We start from the raw sequence: 18669 nt of genomic DNA, 5'->3' as shown, positions 1-18669 counted from the left end.
AAAAAGTTCTGACTGTTAAATTGCAGGATGATGACACTCAGTTACCCATGTAAAATCAGTGGAATATTATTGGTAACAAAGATACGAAAGGGATTTCCCATATACCTTCAAATGAAGAATTTGGCCTGCCAATGCTACCGTTCTATTTATACACCAAATCAGTATAAAAGTCTGTCACGACTAAAACTTAACAAAATATACTATTGGTAAGACCCTGTAAAATCATTCTATAGAAAAGCACTGCAAGATTTTCTACACTACCTCAACAGGATACAGTGGCCAGAAAAATGCATTCCTTAATATCAAGAGCTACGTTTTGACCTCGCCTGTGAGCATTTCTAAACTGTCACCTCCCGGCCAGCCCAAGATGAGCAGGTAAGCAACTAATTGGAAAGGGAAACTGTTTTTGTTCCCTAACTGGTACTCTACCAAACCGAAGCACTGATGAAGTAACACTGATGAAGCCCCCTCGCGCTCAGTAGACAACACATCGCTTCATCGCAGGGACCTGCGCGGCCCTGCCAGCGCACTCAGGTTCCAGAGCTTTCAAGAGATGATTTACATATTACAGGATTAAGAACAAAATAAATTTTTAAGGTCCCCTGTTGCGGTGATGCTTATGCCTGCCACAGATATTTCACAGATATCCCTCCTCAGTTACAAAATCCTTTAATGCACTTTTTATCACCTTTTTTTATTGCCCTTAGTCATTTCAACTATCCACTTTTAGAGGCTAAAGACTAATTGTAGTTCTCTTTTATTAAATTCCCCAGCCAAGCAGTCATCTGGCACTATTGCTTCAGTGTGTCTAAACTGTGCATTCTTTGTTATTCACACATGTGAGCCCAGCTGACACAGGAGGACGAGATGGACATATGCTGAAGCACAAGGCAAACCCCAGAAATTAGCTTGAAAGGAGACTCGGCAGCTTGTGCGTGTTGCATATTTTTTCAGTTAGATGCTAATGTGATTAAAGTATCAGGACACAACAAAATTAAGGTTATGATCCTTTGCTTATTGAAGACAGGAATTCTTTCTTCTCTGCGCTGTGGATCGGGCTTGTAAAAGTGAACTACTGCCTGAAAACCACATACAAACAACTTCTGCATTCACATAAAGCACCCTGGTTACTTATTCTTATGAATCCAGAAAAGGTGTTTGAGAGAAATTATACAAACAAAAACGTGAAGCTTCTGTCAGGCAAGCAACATTAATATGTATAAAAATCAAGTTTCTCCATTGAGCCATGGGAAGCAAGAAAGAACGTGGGAGAGGAGGTGAAGTGGTAAGTTGATGATTCAGACTTCACAATCAAATTTAGAGATACAGAGATCAAAGAGCGAGCTGTTTAGAAAGATGTAAATCTAAAGTCAGGAACAGGTGTGGATTAGTTTCTCGCCACCGAAAAATGATTTCTTTATTACTTTATTTTTCCTGTTCTACTTCAAGACCTGTATCTACCAATATTTGTCTACGTAAGGAGCTTTCTCACTTCTGTTTGCAACTACTGCTTTCTTTTCCTGCTATTTTAAGCAGAGTTCTAAAAATCTATCATTAATGATAACTCTTTCTCCTTCTCTCCCTCTCTCTCTCTCCCCCTCTCTGTTCTAAGTCTGGAAGACAAGTCTGGACCAATTTCTCCATCCTGCCTCTGGCAGCAGAATGCAGCATTTCAGATCCTCCACCGAGTCCCGGCTGCTTCAAAGGAAAAGCCCTACTTTCTTCCGTTAAGATCATAAGAAATATAGGGGGAGGGGGTCAGCTCTGTTTGGACATAATTACACTTCATCAAAAGAAGCTTTCTTCATCTTCCATGCGTGAAAAGTCTGCAAGCAGTTAAGTCTGTCTTTTTTCTTCCCTTTTTTTTTTTTTTTTTTTTAAATATAAAAATTGCTATTTGGGAAACTAGCCAAAACTCAGAAAGCCAATATAGTAAAACAGTGCACACCCTTTGTTTTTCTTTGAAGTCTCTTAAATAAATATGTTGAGGGTTTGAAAAGTACACTATCGCTTTTCCATAGATTCTACTCAGATTGATCAGAGAAAAAGTCTATTCCAAGTCTGCTAGATACAAATATAAATTAAACTACTGGAATCAAATTTTAGGAGGTTTGTGTTTGTATGTGTCTGTAGCCGTATCTACTGAGGCTTTAGGCCCTCTATTTCATTTCCTATGCTTTAATAAAAAGTATGTATCATGGGTTTCAAATGAAATTCACAGATCAGAGGTAGTACATCACATTTCAGTTCTTTTTCAGCACTACTGAAAGACTGATACACTACTGAACTTTCACTGTAAGGCAGCAGTAGTGATGGAGCCAGAGAACTTTCAAACCTAATCCATCAGCAGAATAACAAAGCAGACTGGTTTTTTTAAAGAAAGCAAGACAAATGGAAGACATAGGTAACACCTTATCTGAAAGGGCAATGAACTCCATATTTATATTGCATTACTGTTGCAATAGTTCCTCTGTCTTTCAAGTTATTCTTTATTATTGATACTTTTAAAGCTGTAAAATGATAAAGAGAATTGTTAGCCATGTCACCAAAATAAAAAATAGCCACTGTAAGCCACGCTTATGGACTCACTTTCACAAAGCACTTGTAAAAGCGTGCCAAGTGATTTAGACTATCTAGGCCTCTGTCATGTGTTTAACTTTTTTGTTGGACAAATATTCTTTCCTTCCTTAAGATGAATTACAACTGCTTTCTAAAGAATATTACTGTAAAATTAGCTTTATTGCTAATTTCCCAACACAGTTGTTCAGCTTCTATTGCTTTGTTTTGCCCTATGCAGAGCTAGTTAAAAAAATTAATAATTACTTCAAATACATGAAGGAAAAAAAATGTAGGTTGAATCAATGACTGATATAACAAACCTGCAGTAAAAACTGAAGTGCCAGCTTCCTTCAAGCTATCCTTTCAATCATTACCTGAAATTTGAAAGCAGCTACAAGAATCTTAAAGAGGAATTCTGGCAAACTTGCAATGATTACAAAGGCTTTCTATGAGTGCAGTGCAGTTTCCAGATTATAGGAAGCTCCTAAACAGCTGGAAGACAATGACAGCACTCTACATCTTCAAAAAAAACCCCAAACTGAAAGTTACCCTGTCATTTAAAGTAAAGGTTAAATTTTGTTCAAGCCCAATTCATAAAAAGTCAACCAGTTTACTAAAAAGAAAAGTACAGCTTATTTCTGCAGGTCATATGCAGTTTGATCGTAAAGGGCAGGGAAGTCACTAGAAAGCTTTCCACCAATAGCTGTAAGCCTTTAAAGATGTAAGCCCTTAAAGAATACAACCCATAGCACATGTGATATGCAAAATCCCCTTAATTACAGGTCTTCTACAACAACTTCAGAAGCAGCTCTACTGCTAAAGGGAATTCTCCACCTCTCATTGCAGTGGCCTGAGATACACTCTCTGACTGCACGTAACCCAGATCACAAATACCCCCATCTCCTTCCACCTTTGCTGTGGGATTAAAATAGGGAAGCAGGTATTCTGTGAATCATATTTCACAACTGGCGTCTCCTAAAAGTGTACAGACGTGAGGAGTCAGAAAAACTTTAAGAGAAACTCTTGGTTTGCACAAATGCTGACGTTTGCAAATAAAACATGCATTCATCCCTCCAAGTGAAAGGCCGACAGCGACGTATTTACTGATTGATCAGTATTTCGTTGCAAAGTAAGTTTGACGTCTAGACATTGTTTTTACTTCATTATGGACACGTAAAATGCAGCGGCCTACCTCTTCCACTTCTGCCCACAAATCGTAAGTCATTAAATCTGGCCACCTGGTTCTTCATCACGGCAGAAGCGTTTCGCAGCTCTGCAGAGTAGTTCTCATCGTTTCCAGCCATGACGGTGACCACGGTCCCATCAGGCACTTCTCCTAAGGCCACCACCTGTTAAAATGGGAAGACAACCACAACTCGTGAGGCAACACTTTGGAAACGCGTGTCTCCATCCCAGCTTTGCAGCCTGCCGCGCTCATGACGAAGCTCTGCGGCAGCTTCTCCAGCCCGCTGTGGTGAAGAGTCATGCATTAGCTGAACACAGAACAAAGTGCCACATCAAACAAAGAAACATCTTGTATTGTCTCCCTTTCTCAAAGCCTAATAGGGAGTTTCTTCTTTGTTACAGTTCTTCAGAAACATTCAACATCCTTATGTAGAGTGTATGGTTTAATGCTTCCTGAAGGCCAACTTTGTTCTTAGCAACCAGTGAGCAGTGAGAAAACACGAGGCATGGCTCATATCCATAAATTATGTGCAGGAACACATTTGAAATGGAAAGTTAGAAATTACTATTAGCGGCCTTATCACCCAGGTTCAGCTCTACTTCTCCGCTGGTTGCACCCATCACCCTGACCCCAGAGCTCCTCAGACTTCGAGCTAGAGAGAACCCCCCCGCCGTCTACCCACCCCAGGAGTGGCACCGGGGGCATTAGCAGAGAAAGCTCTCCACCCAACACGCTGCTGCCACGGAGCACTTTATGGCTCCAATTCAAACCCTTCGGATGCAATACAAAACAAAGGCTGTATTTCCTTGCAGGCATGTAAATTTTCGTAGCGCTCGCAAGAGTCGCATGTGGTTAGCGCTGATACCTCCCTCAAATTCCAGGATGGGTGAACAGAAGATATCAAAGTGTTTCTCCTTACGTTTCAGCTAGCTGATAGTCTCGCTTTCATGCTTCAGTGGTTGTGTAGCGCTCCAACATCTGATTAGATAAATGCCACAGAGCAGACAGCTACTGTCTTCTAATTCAAAAACACCAGGGATACCTACAGTGTTACTGCACTGTGACTTTTTGAAGTAAAACCAGACAGGAATACTAGTCACTAGGAAGAAAATACACGTTTCTTCACATGGCGTAAAAAAAGCCCACAAAAGTATCAAGAAAATAAATTCCTTCTGCTCAGTTAACTAATACTGATGCTGGAAATAAATTTAAAACAAAAAGAGATTCAGAAATCTTGCATGGCTGAGCTCGAACTTGAAAAAAAAACATACTTGAGGTACAAAGCCCATCCCCTTGCAGTTTCGACCAGTTTACATGATCAGATAGGACTTTTTATATTCTTCAGAATAATTTATTCTGTCTCCTGAAATACATATTACATTTTGTCATAAGCCCTACCTGAAATGTCTTTCCCATAAATGATCCTAGCTGAAACTAACAATTGCAGGTTGCACTGTAATATTAATTAAGTGGAAAGAATGAGGAGTTCTGAATATATAGGGAGAACATTATGTGGCCCAGTGCACTGTACAATGTTTCTCCAAAACAATAAAAACTAATGACAAAGGTATAAAAAAACCTGAAAATATTTAAAATAGACTGTGTTCCTGAAAATTATAGCTCATCTTATTTAAAAGAAATATTGAAGAGAAAGAAGAAAGCAAGGCTGAAATGCTGTACAAAAAGGATCTACTGGTGCTTTTCTGTTTTTCCATGAAACACCAGGTAACACCACCCAAAACTGCAAACTGAGTTTTGCCACAAACTACTGTGAGGTCTCGTCTATCAAGCAAATATTTTACTTTAAAGTGAGATGAACGTCCCTGAACATAAAAACACAGGAACCGCCGTTGTGGATAAGATCTGAGGTCCCACTAGCTCAGTGCCTTGGGTCTGACAGCAACCAGGTCTGACGTCTTCAAAGCCAAGTGTAAGGAATGATAAATAATAATCAAATATCAAGTAATAATCTGCTGAGCAGATTATAGAGCTGACTCTAACCCTTAACAAATGGATATTGGCTTAAACTCTAAAGCGTGGGGCTTGAGACTACCTACGAAACACTCCCTTCCCAGTTAGCAACAGACCACGTTATCTCTGGACGGTCTTGCCATGCACATTAGCGTCCAGGGGAGTTGCAAGCTACACTTTTTATATCTCACAAAAAAAACCAACAAAAAAAAATCACATTAACTCCAGAAACATGAAGAAGCCGAGAGCACAGGAGGAAGTGTGAGTCTGCCAGGGGCCTCCGTCTCAACCCGGTCTCCTGAGCACGGGTTCAGCTTCCAGCACCTGGGCAGGAGGGAGCAAAACCTCTTCAAAGGTTTTTTTTCACACACCCCCCGCCCCCCCCCCGACCCTCCCTTGCTTTTCAGAGGTTTCCTCCCTACCCTTTCCACTCGATGATGTCAGTTCAATTTGTCAGCTCAGACATCAGCCCAACACTGCACGTGCCGCTGCCGGAGTCACCGGGCTGATCGCACCTAATCAAGAACCGCATCGTTACTGAAACGCACCGGCTTTTTGATGCAGTGTGATGCAATATCGCTATTTGGCTCATTAGGAGAAGACCGAAGGAACAGACAAACTGAAATCAGAGGCCAAAATAAAAACTTTGGCTAATAAGAGAAAGTCCCATTACATAGGAAGCTCCCCTGCTATGCAACAGGAGGAAAATACTTGTTCTCTTCGTGATTTCATACTTTTTTGCCTTGAAATACCAAAAGACTATTGCACACATCCATAATAGCACTGGTTAGAAAAAACCTCTGCAAAACAGGCTTGAAACCTGGAGAAATACACATCATTTTGAGAATTTTAGAAGGTAACTTTACATACTGAAAGACTGTTGGCATAAACCTTGATTTTTTATGCCATGTATCAATCCAAAGTTATTTACATATTCTTAGAAAGAGGATTGTAAGTGCACTGTGAAATGAATAAGGGCTGTGTAAAAAATTAAAGATTAAAAGTAGCCACAGCGCACATTCCTTACCTATTCTTGAAACATAAATATCTCTACTATTTCAAAATCTTTATTTTCCACATTAAACTACCTACACGCTTTAGTGATTAAGGCAGATTTTGCTCCTGCTTTTTTTTTAACTAAAACTCAAGAAGGTACACGAAGTCAGATGAAGCCACAAAATAAAACCAAACCAATTCATACAAGTTGAAAATAACTATGTATTTTTTGCATAACACAACTCTCGTCTGGTTAGGCAACCTGTTTGCCCAGTTTCGGTCCAGTGGGATTTGAACTGGCCAAAGTATGTACCCTAAAGACGGAAGTTATAAGCACGAAGCAAAACTGCTGTACAACAGCAGGTACTAAGACTTTCTGCAGAGTAAAATGCTTGTTTCGAAAAAAAGCTAGCGCACATGCTAAATAGTTCCTCACAAACATTGATATCTACCACTTCTTGCGAAACACCGAATTCAAACAGCCTCTGCGTGTAAAATCTTCCGTACTGAGAATGCGTTTTCCTGAGATTGCCAAAAGTGCATCTGATACTATTAAAAATATTTTAATGTTCTGTAACTTAAAACAGAGTAACTGAATTGCACTACTTTTTGTTTCAAAATATACATCTGGGCTGACAATTTATACAGCAGGTTTCAGCTTGAAGCTATTTAAAACAGCTGAGTTATAAACTCTGAAAATTGGGGTTTGGAGGAGAAATGCTGACAGACCCTTAACTACTGTGGTGCTACTGAGGAGAGGGCTTAGACTTCACGTCCCTTTTTTTTCCCCTGCCTTTAGGTCCACGAAGGCTCTTTGCTACTATCAGCATCATACAGAAGCCACTTGTAACAGCTAACGTGGCATTTCGGGTCTTTATGACTTTCAGTAAAAACTCCCAGGCAGACACATAAGCAGAAGGTCAAATTCTGATGACTCTACTCAAATAAAGGACCGCTGGCTATTAACATTAAGAAGTGAATGTGATTTGGACCCAGCTGCACAATGTCTATTTCTTTTATGCAGAATATCACTAGATAGGTAGAACTATATTAATAGATAGATGTCTAATACTCTTCCCCCACAAACCAGTTTGCATTAACAGTCTTATGAGTTCATACACTCAGCAGGGACTCCCTCCCCAGTGTGTGTAAATATTAATACTTAAAATTCAAATCTAATACTAAGCCAACATTATTTCAAAAACTTATAATCAAGCCCAGCACTGTTTATAACATACTTCCTCTCCTGCATATGATTAATATCTGTTTTTTTTAAATTAAAACAGTGCTATACCCAGAGTACTTTTTAACTAGAGATCTCTGCGAGAGAATTATGACACACTTAACACACCACTCAAAACATTATCATCAACATATTATTTATTGCCAATAAAACTTCAAAAAGTGTGTTGTCTGTGAGCTATTTTACTTTCATGTCACTGTTTAGCCGATAGAGCCCAAATCTGTCTTTTTTTTCCTTTTCAGAGATAATTCCCATTCTGTTATATCACAGTCAAGTGTTTCACTGTATGATACATGCAGCTTCTTTGGTCTCAAAGTACTGGACAGCTGCATGCAAGTTACCTTTGAAAAATGAAATATTTTTTTTAAATTTCTCAAGATTATTTCAACTGAGTTTCAAATTAATTTACCAGTAAATTAGGGCATATATATCTTCGGCATATTTTAAAAAGTACGCATTGCATACTGCATATGAAAACAGATGCACCCAGAGTGGAACGGTGCAAGAGGCGATGGCTACTCCTGATGCATCAGAAAAATTGGTCATATCTATACCTCCTCCCCGTCAACAGTCAAACATACGACGCAAATATAAGACATGTATAAATATATATATATAAACACAAGAAGACTGGGAAATGCTCTAAACCTTTTTCTATCCTTTTATCACACGTAAGCACTCTCGCTGTAATAATATTCTAAATACTTTAGTATCTAGTTTAGATCTTTCCCTTATTCTAATGAACTGCGACCGCATCCTTTGAATTGCTGTAAGGTAGAAGGCTCAGACGTTTCTAACGAAAACTGCCATGTGAGTACGATAATGTAAGCGCTCTCGTGTCCCTTCTATAAAGAGTAACTATAATACCAACTTAATCCAACGCTCAATTAAATTACAATCATGATTTTCCGAAAGGTCCTCCTCCTTACCCCGAAGCCCCTGTGAATCAGAATCACCGGGATCCACACCTAGAGAGCCTTCGAGTGCTAACGCTAAGTCACGAAAACAGAAGACACCCCATTTTTCTCCCATTTCTACTCAGCCCGACCACCGCGACCTGCACGAGCAGGCCCCAACTCCCCCACGCAAAAGCTCTTTACTCAACTCTCATCTGCACCCCCGTAACATTTCCGAAGTGGAGCTTCATCTTTATCACCCCTCGCTTTAACGCCAGCTCATTTAACCGCTTCTACTAATTTTTTCCCGGATGAACGGCCGTGATAACACGGCTAGCAACTGGGAAACGCGAGCACAAGGCGACGTTCTGGAAACGCGCTGGGCGAGACCGTTTCCAAACTCTTCTACCTTTTGAGCAATTATTTTTCACCTAGAGGGTCTGGGACATTCCCCCCCCCCCAGCTCCAACCCCACACCCCACCCGGGCAGGTGCTGTGGGACACCCCAGCCACCACCTTCTCCCTTCCGAAGCCCACGGGAGAGAAAACTCCAGGGGGAACGCTTTTCACATATTGCTAGGGGAGGAAAGGGGCTTGCTTTATAGCGCGCAATTCTTGTTATTATTACAGTTTAAAAAAAAATAATAATCTTTTCCTCTCATTAGCGCGCCGTGGGGATGTAGACAGAAAATTAAAAGCAGCATCCCCGGTGCAGATCGGGGTGGTATTTATTATTGAAACGGGCGAGCCCTGCCAAGGGGACCGTCTTCTGGCCAGACACTTCCTCGCTTGTCCACCAGGAGAAGTGAAGGGGCCCCGTCCCGTGTGTCCCCCCCCCCCAGGAGCCCCGTTCCCCCCTTCCCAGCCCCATCTCGACTCGGGCTGCCTCTGGGGTAGGGGGGGGCAAAGCCTCGGCCCCCCCTTCTCCCACACCAGCACCCTCAGCCTGACCCTCGGACCCCAGACCCCCCCCAGGACACTTCAAAGCCACCCCAAAACCCTCAGTCCCACCCCCGGGAGCAGGGAGGGGGGTAGGGGCACCCCCCTAGGTGAGGTACTGGTTTTCTCAGTGGGGGGGCACCCACGTTGCACCCCCACACTGAGCTCCGGCAGATGGGTGAAGCCCCCCATTCCTGGGGTGGTGTGTTTTTTTTTTTTTTAAAGGAAAGCCCAGGAGAAGGGTCTGTGGGGAGGAAGGGGTGTCTCTGGGGGCACTAATGGGGAGGGGGGGGGCACACACACCGGTACTGCCCCGCGGGGATGGAGATAACGGGATGGCTGCCGGAGGGGGGGGACACGCACTGTGTGGGAGAGGGCAGGGGGTGCATGGACCGGGGGGGGGGGGGGGACACGACACACTGAGCAGACACTGCAAGAGCAGGCGTTACGGGGGGGGGGGCACAGGAAGCATAGCGGGGGGGTAGGGAGGCACTGCGGGGGGTGCACAGGAGGCACTGGAGTTGGGGGGGGGCGAGAAGGACGTTTGGCGGGGGGGGGCGCACAGGAGGCACTGCAGGATTTGGGGAGGGGGGGGGCAGAGAAGCCCCTGCGGGGCCGTGGGGGGGGGACACACACAGAGGCGTCTCTGCGGGAGGAAGCACAGCGAGGGGGGGGGGTTAAAGGCATCCCCGGGCGGCTGCGGGAGAAGGGGAGGCGGGCGGTGTGTGTGTGTGTGTGATGGTGGGGGGGGGGGGCTGTGTGTGTGATGGGGGGGGGGGTGTCTCACCTTGAATGCCACCGGGAGGGTCTTGTTGCAGCGCCAGTGCGAGGGCAGGACGGAGCAGAGGAAGTTGGGGCTGTCGGTGCGGACCAGCTCGGCGGGGTGGTCGGCGATGATCTCCACCATGGTGCGGTTATCGTGGGGGCGCAGCCGGGGCACGGCGGCGGCCGCCGCTTCTTGTTGCTGCTGCTGCTGCTGCTGCTGCTGCTGCTGTTGTTGTTGTTGTTGGGCTACTACGACCGGGCTGACTTCGCTCATCTTGCCGGGCTGCAGGCTGCTGGAGGGGGGGCTGAACCTCCGGCTGGTGCTGGGATCTACGGGAATACGCATCACAACAGCCACAAGTTAGCGAATTGGGGGGCGGGGGGGGGGGGGGTTGAAGAGGGGGGGGGGAGCGGTAAGGGGGATCGCTGGAGGAGGCGTGTAGTGGGGGGTGGGGGTTGTAAAAAAAAAAAAAAATAGAGCGAAAAAAAAGGGGTGAATGAAAAAGTGGAGGGGTGAGGATAAGGGGCGAAAAAGCGAATCGGAAAAAAAATATCAAAACAGGAGCGGATTAAACGCACGAGGAAAAAAAAATAAAAATCTCAGTCTGTTTTTGTTTTGCTTTGGTTTTTTTCTTTTTAAAGAAAGATGGACGGGGCGGGGGGCGATGCCGGTGTGGGGGCGCCTGCAGCCCGGAGCAGCGAGGAGACAGAGTCTGGCTGTGGGGTCCGGGGCTGCCCCTCTTAGCAAAGCCCGGCTGGAAACTGCATGGTCCCGGCTTCTGCCCAGCTGCAAAACGCTGCTGCTTCTCCTCCTCCTTCCTTCCTTCCTTCTTGCACAGTCTCTCTGCTCTTTTCCCTCCTTCTAGCCACCGCTTCTTCCCTCAAGTGCTTGAATTTTTTTCCTTTTTTTTTCTTCCCCTCCCTTCCCCGTCCTCTTTTCCTTTTCGGATTTTTTCAAAAGGTTGTCTTGGGAGAAGTAAAACTCGCGGCTGGTTCAGCTTCCTGGGCTGCTGCTGTTGGCGGCCGCCAGAAGAGGAGCGGAGCTCTTCAGAGCCGGAGAGGGGGTGTTCAGGGGAATGTCCCGATTTCCTCCGAAGAAATCTTCCTCCTCCGGACCAAAAAAAAAAAAAAAAAAAGGGAGAAAAGGAGCAAACAAAAAAAGCGTCGCTGGGACAGAGGCGAGGAGCCGCTGGGCTCCCCCGCTTATTGCCTTTGGCTTCAGGAAGCGGGAGCTCGGGAAGGGGCTTGGGAAAAGTGGTCCTCCCCCCCCCCCCAAAAAAAAAGGAAAAAAAGGCGCTCCCGAAGTGACTTCGGCGTGGAAAGAAAGTTACGGGGGTTGCTGGGGTGAGGAGGAAAGTCACAGGACTAATAATTAATAGAGAGACTTTAGCCGGTTCCTTTGGGAGGATCAGGACTTAAGAAAAGTTGAACTTTCGGATTCCCAGGGAAAAAAAAGCGGGGAGCGTAGTTGGAAAAAAAAGAAAAAACACAACCCCAAAAAACCCCCAAACACAAACCACCCCAAAACAGCCCTCCTTAGGCTGATTTCTAAAATATGACCAAGTAAATTCTGGGAAAAGGCAGCCTCGGTGCAGTCCGGTCCTTTTAATTAAGTCGCTGCTGGATCCAAGTCCGTTGAGTTGAATAGGCTAACAAAAATCTTTCTTTTTTTTCCGCCCTTGATGAACAACAGCAGCAAAAAAATCATTAAAATGTCGGTTTGTTTGAGTTATTTTTCTTTCTGAAAAATCGGGTTAAAAAAAAAAAAAGGCAACCAAAATCAACAAACTTCTTTTGGGTCCCAAGAAGTTGAGGTCGGGGAAGATGAAGGAGCCGGAAAAAAAAAAAAAAAAAAAAAAAGCCACAGTTTTTTTGTCCTGAATGTGGTTTTTGGAGGCTGGGATTTCTAATGATTAGGTTTTTGTGGTTTATATATACAGGACTCTCTGGCTAAGGCGATCATTATGCTGATGAGAGTCAGCAGCACGTGGTGCTTCAGTCCTCAGACTTCTGCAGCCTTCAAAATAAATAAAACAATGTGCATCCCCCACAGGAGGAGAAACTTTGCTTTAAGTCGCTCTCACCCACGGGGAGGGGGACGGGAACGGGGAAGGGGGGGAGCAGGAGACGGTCTCCGATCTCCACTTCTCTCCGGGTTTTTTCCATTAACACTTTTGGGCTTGTTTGTTTAAAAAAAAAAAAAGGCATGAAAAATCTTGTTTGCAAAAAAAATAATAGTAAGAATAATCTGGTGCCAAAGGGTTTTTTTTGCTAAGACTCCGGTAGTCTAAAGCCTAAACCATTTCCTTGAATGAATGAAAGCTATAAAACCCCCTTCAGACTATTAAGGTAAAAGGAGTCTGGTTTGTTTTCTCCCTTAAAAAAAAAAAAAAAAAAAAAAAAAAAAGGGCAGATCTTATTAAAAACAATTTACATACCCAATAGTAAAAAAGTGTAAACGCCTCCCAGCGCAGATAACAACCTATCACAACCCTCCCTCTAATTTCTAAGGCTTTACTTCGACTTGCTACTTCCACCTTCTTGTAAAAAGTCGGCGCTGCGTGTGTGCTCCTTGCTCGCCGCCTGTGTGTGACTCGGGGCGGTGTGTGTCTGTTTGTCTGTCTGTCGGGGGGAGATGTGTCCTTTTTACGCAGCCGTTACAAACCCTAAATCCGGCACCCTGACCCAGCAAGGGAAGCCGGCTCTGTCCTGCCAGCCCCTCCGCGAAAAGCACGGCGGAGCGGCGCGGCCGCCCCACGAACACGGGACACGGGGGAGCGTGGGTGGGTGGAGGGGGGGGCACGAAGAGACACCTCCGGGGCTCTTTCCGCGCCCCGCGGAACCTCCGCGCCCTCCGCCGGCCGGGCCCCCAGCACTGCCCACCGCGCCCCCCCCCCCCCAAATTTCTGCTCCCCCAAATTCCTGCTCCCCCACCCCACCTTGAGGGCAACCCCCCCCCCGGGTTCTGCACGGGGGGAAGGTGCGTGCAAAGGCAGCGGGCGGGCTGCAGCGCTGCTCCTTCCGTATTCGATTTTAAAGAATAATAATAGGAAAAGATGTGAAGTTCGGTCACAGGGGAGAGCTCTCGCTCCGCGCACCGCGGCTGCCGCCTCCGCCCCGCTCCGCGCCCCGCACCCGCGGTGCCGCTCCTGCTCCGCTCCGCCGTCGTTCCCACGGTTAAAACGGGGACCAACAGCCCCTGACCCACCGCCTCGCAGCATCTATAGCCTCTTCTTTCCCCCCCCCCCCTTTTTCCCCCCTTTTTTTCTTTTTTCCCCTTTTTCCCCCTTTTTTTCCCTTTTCCCCCTTTTTTTCTTCCCCCCCCCTTCCCCCCCCTTTTTTTCCTCTCTCTCTCTCTTTTTTTTTCTCCTTGTCCAGCGTTGGAGGGGCTGTGGAAGCTTTCTATCCCGCGGTCGCTGTGGGTAACACCACAAACCCCTCCTGAGCTCGCCCCGCTTCTCCAACAACCATAGGGATCTGCTTTTTTCCCCAAAGCGGCCACAGGCATTTCCAAAGGACAGTTACTTGCCACCTATAAGGACTAGTATATTCAGAAGCTCTGGTTTGCTATAGTTGCAATACAGAAAACGTATTTTTTCATCATTATTTTGGTAAAATGTTTATGACCGTAGGTTCTTTTGCCCCCCCCCCCCCCCCCGCCTTTTGCTGGAGGGGAAATACATTCCATTAGAGCCATTCCAAAGGTGCTAGAAAGAAGGCAAGAGGTTGTCTTATATCCAAATACTATATAAGCCTGACAATCATGATTTATTTTATTTCAAACAAGAAGATACATTTCCACTTTTAATTAGTCACACTAAAAGTTTTACAGTCACCTCTCTTCCTACTAAAATAAAATAAAAAGTTAATTAGGATAAACTAAAATAAGTTATTGGAAGCTACCAGTGTAAGGTCACTTAAAATAGTCCATGGTTATTTATAATGTCGAAATAAAATTTTCCACTGAACGCCCTAACAAAGTTTCAGGTATCTGGCACAGCTGATTTTCAGTCTCCGTGCAAAAATATCTTTCTGCTGAACATTCACACATTTAACAGGAACCTACTACAGCCTGGAACAGATCACAGCTCGCAGCACTAGAATTTTATTTAAATGGTTATGGACAAATTAATAAAAGTACCAGTAATGTTTATGGACCTGCATAAAAGCTGGATGGGACTTTTCAGAAAAAGTCATTTATGTTATGATATATATAATCTGGAACGTTGGCTTGGATTTGGCTGAAATGGAGAGCAACCCCGCTGCTCGGCTTTCCTCAGATTTTATTTCAGAACTTCTCGGAATTTTAGCACTGGTTGCAAAATGGGTCATATTTTAAGATGTTAGAGAATTGTAGGAGGTTAGTGAAAAAATGTGCTTGCACGGCAAATTATGTCTCAACAAACACCTTCGGATCCACTTTATAAAATAGGATTTTTGTTAGTACGGCTACGTTTGCTGCTATTTCAATTGTCTTTTAGCTTTTTCACTTTTAACTATGTTATGAATACAGCCATAATTACATTGCTTTTGGACAAAATGGTAATGTTTTAAAGAGCACTGAGTTTGTTTACTGTTACATTTATAAAACATGGGCCAAGCACGCTCCTGCTGTAAGCATCCTATGCTCAAGATGAAAAATAATTGTCAGATTTGAAAGATTCTAACCTGGATGATGTTCCCTAAATAAACAGTTTTGATGCCAGTTTGTTGGGCTGGAATGTGCTGTAAATACGATGAATACAGAACTTATTTTGAGTGTCTCTATATATGTAAATAGCCCTCATGAAACGGGAATAAATGAATGGGTTCACTGGGTTTGTTATTGTATTGGATATTTTTAGTCAGAGCGACTACAGCAATGTCAGCAATTATTACTATGGTTAAGGACTTGCCAATATTCTCTTTCCAACATCTACCTTCTCAAAGTTTTTTAGTCACTCGTGAAAATGTGCATTGAGCCAAAATGTGTGAACTTAAGGAAGCTTAATGCTAGATAAGGTTTTTGCCCAAATTTCCATTCATTTCAGTAGGGGCAAGATAAGCTCCAGCGTCTCTTGGCAGCGCTTTACTTTCGCTTTGGTTGCAAATTGACTGTTTGCCCAGCTATTCTTTGCTTTTTCTTAAGTATGACAAATAGTAACTCTAGATTTGCACGTTATTTGGCCTGTTAAGTAGGCATGTGGTAATGAGTTCTGTAACTACAGCATTCATGGTCAGACTATGGACTACTATGGTTTGTTTAACTACTGTGTCCCTGCCCCATTGATTTATGGCCCAGATAAAAGAAGATTCTTTGTGTCCTGAAATTAGTCGAAAGCATTTAATATTTCAGCGCCATGCACTGTTTTTTAGCATTTATAGTCCCTGATACAAACAGAAGCATAAAGGTTTGAAAGACAGGCTAGCAAATTATTACATTAAAAAAAAAGAAAATCATTCTTGAAAGTTTTACTTTTCCTCAACAGTATTTTCAGTAGGAACTGAGGACCGAGAGCCGAGACTCTTGCGTTCTGTCTCAGGATTTAATGCTGACTTGCTCTGTCACCTCGGACAAACCTTTCAGCCAGTTTTCCTTCACTATAAAATGGGGTACTAACTATTACCATATACCTTTTGAGATATAAAAATCTGTGTTAAATTCTCAGAAGTCCAAAGATTAGCAGGGCTCTGCATCTGTAAAGCATACAGGTAATACCAGGAGAAAAATTCTAAAAGCTGGTGAGAAACCTGCCGTGTCACTACTGAAAAATTGTCGGCTTTTCCATGGCACGCAGTGAAACGCACGTTATACAAACAACAAAGTAAATAGTTACTGCTTCTGATTTTTTTTCCTAGATGATGTATTTTTCTGCTTCTCTAATAAGCATGGACTGCAAGCCTAGGTCTCAGTCCTACCATAGGGTTCTCCCATTTCCCTCCCTGTCTGCAACCTCTTATGCCCCATTGGAATTGCATGTATTTCAACGAGGTTTAAAGCAGCAAATGACCATGTCATCATTGCAAAGGAAAGAAACGCGGGTCTACTTGTCATCTTATAACAGCATTTGAAAGAGAAAGTATGGACTGTGCTTTCTGGCAGTAAAAACCTGAATGTGTAGTACGATTAGAAAAATGTATGGCCTGTCGTTTTCAAGTAAATTTTTATTATTTTTTTTTTGCTTGCAACATGCAGACTAAAAATTAACTGTAGAAAGTTGTTAGTGTCCTCACAGCTAGGGACAAACTGTTTTTTTCATGGCAAGACTGACTTTGTCCCTTTGCACTAATCCTCCTCCCAACTTCTGTGTAACTAATTTCAGAATGAGGAAAAAGTTGTGTTTTTTTCCTTGAATGAATTCAGATAAAATCAGCACGTTGTTTTAGAGATATAAAGGCTAAAAAAGGAGAGCTTACATTTTCTTTTTTTTTTTTTTCCCCCTTCTTTCAGCATATATAAAACCAGCATGAGCCAGAAACTTCACGGTTATTTTTTCTGTTGACCTCAATGAAAACTGGTTGCCTTGACTAACTGTGGGGAAAGTGGGTGGTATAACTGTTTGTAATTAAAAAGGGTTTATACATTTGGAACCTTGCAGAGTCCCTAAATTTTGCACGCTGGTTTTTAAGAGACTAATGAAGTGCACTCTGGCCAGATATAAGCTCCATAAAGCTCACACAGAAGATACTACAAGATGTAAGTCAGTCCCAAGTGGGAGAGGTTGTTTTTAATGCTCCCAACCGCAAGCACACCACCAGATCCTTGCATTTACTCTCTCCATGTTGCAATGGTGAGGATTCCCATTGTAAATCTATTCTCAATAGCATGAATGGCAGAAAAAAATTCAGGCAGATTCTTTGTTAATAACATAAGTCTTGAAGCTGAAGCAATAGAAAAACACCAAATAGTGACAGACTTGTTCTAAAAAGGATGAAAACATACAACATGGAAAGAGGTGGTGCAGTCTACAGGAGTGAAATAGAAGAGGAAAGCACATGGTAATAGCAAAGGTAGGGTAAACGTGATGGCCACAGCAAACCAACTCTTTGAGGAACTATAAAAATTAGTCTATTTTTGCCCTTTCTTTCCTGAAAATTCACTCAAATGATGAACTAAGCATAGTCAGCCCAGACCAGAGGATCAAGAACATAATCATATTTATGGTATGACATAATGTAATCCTGAAAAATGCTGAGCATAATATACGTGTGCCCCACATTAGGTGTGGCCTTAACACCTTGGGCGTGTGGAGCATAACACGGGATCAATCCCTTAGTCGACTGCCGTGGAACTGGCGGCCAAGTGACAGGAGACAACACCATCAGTCTAAAACCAAGCCATAAGAGCAGATGACAAAACATTAGACATCACAGGAATGATTCTCTCTAGTAATAAAAGACAAAGATCTGGCAGAAAAAATATTATAGGTGAAGCTGCCAGCAGTATCTGCAGTTAAGCTTGTCTACCACTTTCCAGTATAAGACCTTGTTTTCACTCACATAATGTTGCCAATTTTTAACTGTTCAGGATGAGCTTTTCAATCCTGAGTCTGCCTCAAGCTGAATTTTTTGGAAACTTCCAGCAGAAATACTTCTGCTGCTTCTAAGATCGGCATTAAGAGAAAACACATTGTTTCACAACAGTTTAAAATTTCTTAGAATCATCCCAATATCTATTTCAGAGCTAGGATGAGAAGTTTTACTAAGTAGGAGAGGAATAAAGAGGAAAAATCAGATAAATCCCTTTTGTTGCCCTTGACCAAAAGGATCCACCCAAACTTGGCCGAGTTAGAAGTTGCTGAAAATTGTTGAGGTTTTTCTTGCGCGTGCTCAGTACAGATGGAGTAGCTGGCAGCTAAATTTTGCAAAGCCTCCATAGCAGCGCTAGGCTTGCTAGACTGGATTGGATCTGTACTCAGCCTAGTCTGACCAATATTCTCCCTGACAGTAGGCTGCACTGTTTTAGAGGAAAGGATAAGAAACCCTAGAGTCAGCAGATAGATACAGGATCTATTCCTCCTTTCAGGTCTCATCCTAGTTAGTAGTAGCTTATAAAATATGATCAGAATGACTGTCAGCAGTTCAGTTTTAAATTGTGTCTATTAGAAGTCTATAATTCAACCATAAAAATTCCT

The 18669-nt window shown here is 43.4% G+C and overlaps 1 protein-coding gene across 2 annotated transcripts in view; it reads right to left on the bottom strand.

The window, feature by feature from the left end:
- The window catches only part of RUNX2 (RUNX family transcription factor 2), a 222432-nt gene that overhangs the window by 146683 nt on the left and 57080 nt on the right, over nucleotides 1-18669 (bottom strand). For both annotated transcript variants that reach the window (XM_075048976.1, XM_075048977.1), the window contains 2 exons: nucleotides 10578-10885; nucleotides 3752-3908 (listed from right to left, as the gene is read on the bottom strand). In XM_075048976.1, the coding sequence (XP_074905077.1) occupies nucleotides 3752-3908; nucleotides 10578-10885 (465 nt within the window). The remainder of the gene's footprint in view (nucleotides 1-3751; nucleotides 3909-10577; nucleotides 10886-18669) is intronic.

The sequence above is a fragment of the Buteo buteo genome, chromosome 17 (assembly GCF_964188355.1).
Source record: "Buteo buteo chromosome 17, bButBut1.hap1.1, whole genome shotgun sequence".
NCBI lineage: Eukaryota > Metazoa > Chordata > Aves > Accipitriformes > Accipitridae > Buteo > Buteo buteo.
The sequence above is the reverse complement of the archived record's forward strand: the minus strand, read 5'-3'. Positions and strand labels throughout refer to the sequence as shown.